The 10457-nt window shown below is 40.5% G+C and overlaps 1 protein-coding gene and 1 long non-coding RNA gene across 2 annotated transcripts; one reads left to right on the top strand and one right to left on the bottom strand.

The window, feature by feature from the left end:
* Positions 1–3609: 3609 nt before the first annotated feature.
* Positions 3610–6806, bottom strand: LOC111847708 (E3 ubiquitin-protein ligase TRIM56-like). The gene is made up of 2 exons (XM_023819113.2): positions 6786–6806; positions 3610–6065 (listed from the first exon to the last, which is right to left on the bottom strand). Exon 2 carries the CDS (start codon positions 6051–6053, stop codon positions 3990–3992), a length of 2064 nt encoding a protein of 687 aa, XP_023674881.2. The 5' UTR covers positions 6054–6065; positions 6786–6806; the 3' UTR covers positions 3610–3989.
* Positions 6807–7722: 916 nt separating this feature from the next.
* Positions 7723–10253, top strand: LOC140590913 (uncharacterized). The gene is made up of 5 exons (XR_011991818.1): positions 7723–7772; positions 8287–8378; positions 8988–9081; positions 9737–9808; positions 9926–10253. It is a non-coding gene; the product is annotated as an uncharacterized lncRNA (long non-coding RNA).
* The last annotated feature ends 204 nt before the right edge of the window (positions 10254–10457 follow it).

The following is a 10457-nucleotide window of genomic DNA, read 5'->3' as shown; positions in this document are numbered from 1 at the left end:
TGCAGGAACACTGCATTGCATGTGTGATCTTTGTTCTGTTGTGTGGTTTATTATGTATATTTTAAAATCTCTTGGACTGTTGTCCTTAGATGGCTTATTTACTTTTTGAATATACATTTACTGTGTGTAGTTCTGTGTGTTTTCTATCTAATAGGCTTAGTTTTGTTAACTAAGTTACAATCATCTATCGTTTTCAGCAAGCTCCATAGTTGGCATTAAGCACACAATGTTGCGCTCTCTCCAAAACACAGTCACAGAACACTGCCAGGATATACAGCAGATTTGTCCCTACCAATATTGTGGAAGTACTGTGTGAGGGGGTTGGGGCTGATTTGAGTCCTCAAGTTAAATATATTACTGTATCATTGTATACAGCTCTGGAAAAATTGAGACCATTATATATTTTTTACAGATCTGCATTTGTAAATCCTGGTTTAATCTTGGTTCTGCTGGCAGGAGTCTACACTTCATGGCAAGCTGCTTCTAAAACCGCAGTACACAAGTACAAGGTGACCCAGGAGACACTGGCAATGACCAAAAACCAGTCAAGTAGAAGGCTGAAGCAAATTTCTAATGCCAGAGGTGACCATTAACTTACCTGGCAGTGCCTCATAAATCCAAGAACTACCTCGTATGAGGTAGGACTAGGACAGTTCATAACAGGCCCCTAGAAGCAGGACTGAAAACCCATAAAGCAAAGAAGAACCCTTTCATTAATGAGAAACAGGCTGGAGTTTGCAAAAAATGCCCATAAATTGAGAAATGAGTGAAACTGAAAATTTTGCTCTGATCCCAGTTTTTTTTCCAAAGCTGTATTATTCACATAAATAGTTGTCACTTTAACATTTGCTATGTTCCACATCAAAATTTGTTTATATAATAGATATGTTGTTGACCATATCCTAAAAATTGAGACATTGCAGTTATATTACACAAACACGTTCCTTTCAAAAAATCACCTAATTACTAAATGCTTGTGTACTGAATATACATGTGAGACGACTATAGCTAATAACAGGTAACACCCCTATGTGTGGCAGTGAGAGTTTGGTGCATCAGCTTTGAGGGATCTGCCTGCCCTCCTCCCAGTAGAATCCAAGACCTGTCCTTCACTGATATCTTCCTTCAGCTCCTGACACATCAAATATGAAAAACGGGATTGTTATTTGAGTGCTTCCTGGAAACCACAGGACCAAATGAATAAATGAAATGAACTGTCAAGTAAACACAAGAAATACAATTGTCAATGATAAATAAACAAACACGACCATTTCCATCTACTTCATAATAAAGGCCAAACTCTGGTCTTGGGTAAACATACCACATTCTAGCCTTAAAATATACTGGACTATTTAAACTTATAATTTTTAAACTTTAGGTTATGACATTATTTGTGAAATATATCTTGAAAAACTGGTTTGAATTTGATTTGATTCTGGTTCATGCCCATTCACACACCTCAGAACAGTATATATACTTAAATTCAGTGGGGAGATGGTCCTTTTGCCCTGGTGCCAGCCAGTACTTCCACTGTGTTTCCTGACATGGTACTAGATGAAGACTAAATTAGGCGCATAATCTGAGCACAACGTCACATGCTGGTACACGAGCAGGCCACAGACAGTCGTGGGGATTATCAAAATTCGTATAACCACAGTATGATTGCTGTGGGTATTTGACCCAAAACACGTCATGTGAATTATTAAGCTTTCCAGTGATGTCTTGGCATTAGACTCTCCAGAAAAAACACCAAGTGGTGTCCAGAGTTGAAGTCAGCTGAAGGCCACAGACAGTGCATGAGTACAGCTTTGGATTAAGACAAATTAGGAGTGACTACAAACACTGACGAGCATTGGTTGGAGCTGATGGGTGACAAACTGCAAAAGACATTTTGTACAATCGTACCACAAGCCTCTTCATTAAGCGGATGTTTCCTGAAGGACGGCTGTGCCTCAAGATACTGAATATTGAAAATTAACATTACATTTTTTAAATGATTTCCATTACTGCTTGTCCAGTGCAGTGTTCTGGCAAACCTGGAACCTTTCCCAGAAAGTACAGGGCACCAGTTCATCACCGGGAAAACCATCTCACGCTACAGGCAAATTTGAGATCAATCTAATTGCATGTTTTTAGACTGGAAGGACACAGTGCACTACTTTAGTGTATATACATTTAATTAAAAGAAAACATGTAACTTACACGTAACTTTACACAATAATTGTATTAAGAACTTACAGTTTGGCTTCCTGTGTTGTGGCATTACATGTAAAACAGCATCAACACATTCATTTCATTAGTGTGAAGTCTCAGATAACACAGTGTGGAAAGAAAATTGGACATTGGTAGGGGAGCCATATTGGGTCTGTTATGTCTTAGGCCTTAGGAAGAAGACATTGTTTTGAATACTGTGTGTCCTCTCCTCATGATAGCTGCCTGCGGCTGGTTCCGCAGACCCTGAAGAGAGATCACACAGCGGAGAAAAGGGGAGGGGAGAGAGACCACCTGCAGAAGAGATCCGAAGCTGCCCCAACTGGTACACAGAGAGTTGTAGTTATAAAGTAGTCGCAGTAGGCCATACACAATATGTTATGCGGTAGTGCAAATGTACAAGTAATTGTTACGCTAATCATGTTAACCATATGTTAACCAAATATTTACAGTGATTCAATGACAATACGTCAATCATTGATCAAAGGACAACCAAATATTTACAGTAAATGTCAATATAATCAATATCTATTCACATATCTCAAGTAGGAGCCTAGCAGTTGAGACATGTTCTGGTAAATTGAGCAAAATGGGTAGATTTTACCTTGCTGCCAAGGTGAACCAATAGAGCAGGAGAATTGTGTTTGTTATACGTTTGAGCTTGGTTTGTTGGTGTTTTGTGACCAATCAGGACTTAGAAGTCCTTATCTGGAACTGAGAATTATGGTTTATCACCTGGTTGCTCTCGGCGCTCGGGGTACTTGGTAAGCGCTTTGCTGGATTGCTTGAATAAAAGAGAACTCACCAACTGAGAGGTCCAGAGTTTTATTCTAAGTGGCTCAACTAGAGTTATTAGAGAGGTTGATTTATAATTTTTCTACCACAACAGCAACTGATTTATAATGCCTATTGATGTATTAGACGCATATAAAATCTAGCACATAATACATAGCTTGCCAGTTAAAGCTAGAAGAATTGTCTTTTAGACCTCTAACTCTAGCCAAGAACAAAAACTGACAATATGCACGTATGTACACACAACTCAGGGATGTAGTGATGGGGGGGGGGGGGTGAGGGGTGGCATGTACCCGCCAATATTTAATCTGGTTTCATTCCCCCACCCCCCAGTAAACAGACCTTTGTCATTATTCAGTTGTGGCCAGGAATTCTCTCCTATGCCCTTGACACAACTGCAAATGAAACAAGTACAGGTATTTCAATGAACTTCTGCAGATTCAAATGCTTGTGTGATCATTACATTATCAACCAAGGCTAGTATATACTAGCTAATTCCTTTTTCCTGATTAACCCATGTTAGCAAGCTTACTTGATGTACTGAATTTAAAATGATTTGGCTGTGGATGACACTTCTGGAAATAAGATGACGAAAGGAATCGATTCCACTTTGGGAAAACGGAATTAAGATGAGTTTATTTACAAATGTACATGCCTGTATTCACATTGTTTTACAAAGGCTGCTTTGTAAAGGTTGCATTTTCCAAAAATAAACTACTATAATGAATATGGTCAGCATTTTGTACATTTTCCATTGAATTATTTACTAACATCTAATTTTTTAATGTTTAATATAGTAATATTGTTTGAAAAATATTAACATATCAAAATTGAGATATATATGTAGAGACTGTAATGTAATGTAATGAAAATCTCACAACTGTCCAAGTGCACAAGTTTTTCTCTTCATCAATTTGTAATACAAGCTCAATGGCATCAGAGGATGAAAGAAAAAAAATTTGTTGAAAGAATCAGTTGCTTTTTTAATTTTTTCCATAGACTACTTTATAAAGCCTAACTGCCCCTTTTCTGCTGACAACCATCAGATGCCCGTGTTTGTCAGCGGCTATTAGCTTTGGCGTGTAGGATGCGAAACTCAAAATCTCACGCTCAAAGGATCCTAAAGGCGACAGCAGAATGATCCTTTTGCCACTGAGAACATAAATATTATCAAACTTGTCAACACAGACACTTGTGGGATTAAACGGGGGGCAGTTCACATCACTGCAGATGTGCATGATGTTTCCCTCACGACTGATGATGAGGACCCTCCTGTTTTTCGTATCAGAGACAATGAACTCTTCCCTGCTGTTCACTGTAAAGAAGGTGAACTTTCCCTCGTAGCCACTTGGTGATACTCTACCAACTAAATTGCCTTCAGTGGTGTAAAGTGACAGACAACAGCCGATCCCTTCGCTCACTGCTATATATTCATCTTCATATGCAGCGATGCAGTACTTGTCATGGGAGCCACGTAAGTTGCAGACCTGGATGAAGTCATTGTCTTCACTAGGTGGGATTTTAAAAAGCCTAGATCCCGAAGTGAAAAATATGGTGTTATCACAAATCACAGTGCTGAAGGGTTCAAGGTCATTCCAGCCTCTGTTGTCTGTGCTGATTGTTTCTCTGATTATTCCAGTTCTGATCACTCGCTTTATTATGTTGTTGGCGTTATCAGCGATGACAATGTCTCGGCTTGGGAACAGAGCTATTCCAGTTATGTTCTCTTCATTTGAATAGAAAGCATCACTTACATCAAATGACCGTATCACAGAAAAATAGGTTGGGAGATTCTGACCGTCAGCTTGGTGTGGTACAGGGGTAAAGGATGTTGGCTCGTTATGTTCAGCTGTTTGAGGAACAGTAGGATTTTCAGGGCTTTTTTCAATAGTCGTTTCAGCAGATAACTTCATCTCTGAGCTAGTGTTGGTGTCACCTGTTGTTGAATTTTCCAAAGAGTTGCTGGCTGAATCAAATCTCAACTTGAATATCTCAGTTTTGATGCAAAAACTTTCAGATCCTCCACTGATTGTCAGTATTGGTGTCTGTCTCTCTATTTCTGGAATGTTGATTTTTTGGAGTCTCTCAATTTGACCCTGAATGGCCCCTTCCAGATCCAAGACCTCATAGTCTTTCCCTTTCTGCAAGACCTGTGTGGAGAATTCTTTTGTATTATGTGCTGAGCTGACCAGATGATGGACATCATCTTTGATGGACAAGCATTTCTGTTTTTGCTGCTCAACAAAGATGCTTAATTGTTCAGATATTGCACTCTTCTGTGCAAAAAGCTGCTCTATTATTTCAGACACATATCCAGACAGCTGGTCTTCAATCATCTCCTTGTCTTCCTCCAGCTGCTGAATTGCAGAATCCACCTCCTGCTCTTTTTGGGTAAGACTCTCTATGTTACTGTCCAGGCTGCTAATGAGCTGCTCCAAATGGGGTCTCCGGGCTAAGGCTGCCTGGCCCAGTGATTGTACCTCATGAGAGAAGTGCCCCAACATGCGGCAGTCCCTGCAGATGGGGCTGCAGCAGGTATCGCAGAAGAATCTCAGTGGCTCTCGGTGGCTCTGGCAGCGGTGCTCCTGCTTAAGCCTGGCCTCCTCATCATGGAGGCCTGCAGAGAAATCGGTGAGGCTCACCACCCTATGATCCAGAGTGAGTTTGGAGAGGCAGTGGACCTCAGCGCAGGCCAGGCACAGGAAATCAGCACAGTCCAAACAGCGGGACGACGCAGGCACATTGTTCTTCCCCAAAGCCAGACACACCGAACAGAAGGTCTCTTTGGCCGTTTTGGAATGTAAAAGATCCAGGAGGCTGTTGATGAAAAAACTGGCCTTGGCGTTACTGACACTGCCCTTAAGGTCACTGACCATCCGGCAGTCGGGGCAAGTCACAGTGCCAGTCGCCTTATCGAGCAGCTTTTCCAGACATGGCTCACAGAAGGAGTGAAGACAGACCAGGGTGCGAGGTGTCCTGTACACCTCAAAACAGATCTTACACTCCAGAAAATGTTCTTGTATTTTATCTGAGAGCTGGGAAGCCATATCTTTGGTATCCTAGGAAAAAATAAATTTCTTAGAGTTGCTTTACCATGCAGTTTATCTAAGGACACATTGTGAGATACAAACATTTGATCAGTTTTTGTACTTGGATCATTCACGGCCTACAGCGTGTCAGAGCAGTTCATGGGCGCTATTATCATAAACACGCAGCCAGTTGAAAAACTGTTTACATTTCAAAGTTCGTATACCATATGTTAATATTCGCGTGAATAAACGTGTCAGTCACGTCGAGGTAATATGAAATTCACATGACCGACTTACATAACATCTTCCTAGTGGTTTCAAAGGTCGCGGGTAGTTTTATTATTTTGTTACGCTAAGCGTAAGGTAGTTGTGCACCGTTAAAGAACATGGAGCGTGACGATATTCAAAATCACCCCGGCATGTCCGTACCTACAATTGCGGATACAGAGATCAAGTCCTCCGTATCTTTTCTGCAACTCGAATAACCACGATTTGGCACAACTAGGATGGGCTAACACTTACCACCTCGGTATTTAAAAAATCCTGCCGACGGCCTTGCCCCCCGGTGCCTACACGTAAACCACAAACCCGTTGCTGTGTTTTTCTGTCCGATAATCTCAGTACGTTTGGTGAATAATTTTATCCCTTTTAATTAATGGTATTTTTATCTTTGATTGCGGCTGGTTAGAGTTCATCTTCCGAGTCGATTGATACTAATGTATTAGGCTCCTAAAGAAGGAGATACAGTACCTGTAGTTCGTGGACAAGCCATAGATGCCATTCTCCATTTCAGGTATAATTTAAAACGGCAACCCACTCTATTGTTTTTTTATATTTTATTGCACTATAAATTCAACGATCACTATATTTCTTTGCTTACTTTCCCACCGCTTCCTGTTTTTAGCATGTGTGAAAGCGGTCGAAATAAGGTTTGTTTTACAGCCTGTCCACTTATCTCGCCAAATCGACAACCCATACATGCATCCACAACGGTAGATCGTATGTAGATTTTCCTATTAAGTCGTTTAATGTAGCAAAGCGCTGCACTTTAAATAATTACCTTTAATGGAAATGAAATTGTATTCTTCAGCGAAGATTCTTACTTCCTAATTATTTGCATGAGATCCGCCTGTGGCTCTGTAAGGAATTTATCTTAAGTTTCAGTTTCCCCGGAATAGGCGTAACTGAAAAACCGCACCGCCCACCAAGGCTTTCCAGTATTGAAAGGTTTTCAGATTATACATAATTTCATTATTTAAGTTTACTTTAAATTTACTTACAGTTAACTATTAAAAAAATAAACCCCCAATTAAAATGGTCTTCCTGAATTCTTCCTGTTAGTATTTTTATTGCAAACTCATAGTCTCCCGCAAAAGAACATAAGAAATTTACAAACGAGAGGAGGCCATTCGGTCCATCAAGCTCGTTTTAATTGTTTGTCTGCAAATTTGTTAGAAACTGACAGATGCTTTGGAAGCTCCAGGTGTAATGGGAAAGAGACGCAGATAGAAAGATTTGCCTTACCATGGACGCAATTGTCTTACAGTTGGCAGCCATCTGTAGTAACCCCCACTTCTCCCCCCCAGTTTCACTATCATAGCAAAAACTGTCAGTTTGAAGAAAATAAGTGAAAATATTGTTTTAAGAAAGTTAAAGATAAAGTAATTGAATGCCATTCTCCATTTCCAGGCAGCCTTTTCAGAAAGAGTGAAGATAGAAAAATGCACTTCAAAAAAGGTCTTACATATTATCAATATCTTATCAAAAGAGTGCAAGGAAATTACAACAATGTTACCTAGGAAACAATAAATTATGCCATAAGATTAATGTAAGAAAAACATCTGGAATGCATTCCTTACTCAGACACAAAGTAATTCTCAAACCATCCATTTTAAACTGTAGTGAAAGCATTTCTATTGGTTTAGTTCTAGAGCTGGACTGAGATGAGTGTGTCCTACACAATAAGAAATGCAGAAAGAAGCATACCCTTAGCACGACCATTACAGCTTTGAACATCTCCCCTAAAACCAGTCTTGACTTAAAAGGCTAATAGTGAGGCGGAGGGACATTTAGAAATGCAAGTTGCATGTATTTTTGGACTATTTTGTGGAACATGCAAACTCTCCAGCAGTGCCGGTCGAAGCTCATATGGCACCCTAGGCTAACTTCACCGCCTAATCTCAGATGTGGTTGGGTGGTGGGGTAGGTGGTTTGCAAACGTGTCCTAAGCATCTTTCTCTGTGAACTGTAGGGTTGAACTTTTGCAGACACATTATCTGAGTGATGACCTGGAACTGATCAACCAGATTAACACCAACATTGAAGAAGTAAAACATATATAAGGTGTGTCCAAATTCGGGGGCCGGATCCTATGTAGGACGCATTCGTAGACAGATTACGTCACAGCGACACGAAGGCTGTCCAAATTCGAAGGGTCCTCCAGATGCAGCAACACAACATAAATGCGTTCTTCATTTCCCATTTTTTGAAGGATGGGTTGGGTGAATCCTTCACAGCCCACCCTATCCCAAGATTCATTGTGAACCGAAGCCACGATTAATCTTGGGATTCTTTAAAAAATGACGATAGCAGCAGAAGAGGCAGAATACACTCTTAAATGTCAGTAAATCTAGTGGTAAAAATGTTAAAAGCTTAAAGTGGGTGTGCTGTAAAACTTTTGACAATTGCATAGAAATAAGTACACTACACTAGTGCCTAGTACACTAGTAAACTTAAGTGACATGAAAGAACCGTGTAGCTTGTAAGGTGGGTTCTGCGTTTTTTTAAAAGTTCATGTATAGTTGAATATCATTATCAAAGTGCTGTACGAATGTCAGGAAGAAAAACAGCTATTCTCAATTTTGATTTGTGCTATTTAAGATGCTAATTATGCTACTAAAGCTGCTTTTGTTTGGTGGTATTAAGCTAAACTAACATGCCATTTTGATTTAGGGACCAAGGAGCTGACAGCTCAATTAATTAAAATGAGAGGTGAGAATGACCACCTCTTCACCGAGGCCAAGAATTCGGTCACCATGGCTTGGAGGTACAAAAACAATAATCTGTCAGTTTAAACATCGTGCGCTTATGAATACAGTTTAACCCTCATCCTGTACAGAACCCATGATATCAAGGCAGGCAATATATAGGGCAATATTGTTCCTCCTTTTAGTCCTGTCAAGAAGTTTTCTTTTATTTTAAAACAAAATAGGGCACCCAAGCTGTTTCTGTGGGATGTTGTGTGTCCTGCTGTTTCGCTTTCCCGAACGAACACTGCCTGCCACATTTCAAATGAAAAAGGAAAGTCCATTTGCAATTGCATTTGAATAATGTCCGGGATTTCCCTCCATACACTAACTCATTCATGCAACAGAAGTAAAATCCAAGCGCTGTTTTGCAAGGTCGTGTCACACGTTATCGAAAGCGTTATCAGATCACGAAAAACACAACAGGATTGTGGGGATGCAAGACTTTCCCGTCTCTTAGTCACCAGTTAGCGCTCATAGTGGCGGTGTTAGGCACTGCCCATTAAAACACATAGGGAGGGGAAACGTTGCCCCAGCACGTAAAAAAAAAGCCGAAAACGTGATCACAGCACGTTTAAATAGATTTTATGTCGTGATGGCTGCACGAAAATTCGTGAGATCGGGTTGGAATAACATAGTTGCCATGTGTTTCCCTCTTCTCTTAATCTGGGTAAGATGGGCCTGCAGGGGAAGGCCACCCCCTTGCAGGCTGAAAAGAAGTGGGACAATACAAAGTATAAGTACAAAGTATGTGCATGTGTAATCAAATAATATATTTTTAATGGCACAAGTTAATAAACATACATTTCTTAAATTTTTCTTTGCCCCTTTTGTCAGCTGCCATTTTTGATTTCCTCCTGTTAGGATGGCGAGTATCCCGGGTCAGGAGAGGGACACAGTGGGAAGCTCACTGCAGCTGCTTGGCCCTGGTATTCAGAGGCCTTCGACTACACCTGCTGTCCTAATTGCTTCCATCTCTGAGGACACTGCAGGGCCAACTGCAGCAGTGGGTAACCAAGAGGAGCAGGAGGAAAGTCAGCCAGCACCACCAGGAAAGAGAAAGAGAGACAGAGAAGATGAGCTGATTGACTTATTGAGAGAAAACATTAGGTTGCAGAGAGAGACTGAAGAGAAGAGAGCAGGGAGACAATTGACAGGCTCTTCAACTTACTGGAAGGACAAACCAAATAAATTAAACATGGAAAAAAATATTTTATGTGAATAAAACTTGTGTTGGAAGAACTATTTACAGTTATTTACAGTTACTGAGTACAGTTATTTACAGTGGAGAGTGCAGTTATTTACAGTGGAGAGTACAGTTATTTACAGTGGAGAGTGCAGGAGAGCCATGGCTTGTCTTTTATGGTTGCTTGTGGAGAGGAGCACAATGCAAAAG

This window comes from Paramormyrops kingsleyae, chromosome 5, assembly GCF_048594095.1.
Source record: "Paramormyrops kingsleyae isolate MSU_618 chromosome 5, PKINGS_0.4, whole genome shotgun sequence".
Classification (NCBI taxonomy): domain Eukaryota; kingdom Metazoa; phylum Chordata; class Actinopteri; order Osteoglossiformes; family Mormyridae; genus Paramormyrops; species Paramormyrops kingsleyae.
Note: the sequence above shows the minus strand (reverse complement) of the source record. Positions and strands in the feature narration are given on the sequence as shown.

Excerpts from the sequence above, each read along its gene's own strand:
- LOC111847708 (XM_023819113.2), bottom strand. The coding sequence starts at position 6,053 with ATGGCTTCCCAGCTCTCAGATAAAATACAAGAACATTTTCTGGAGTGT.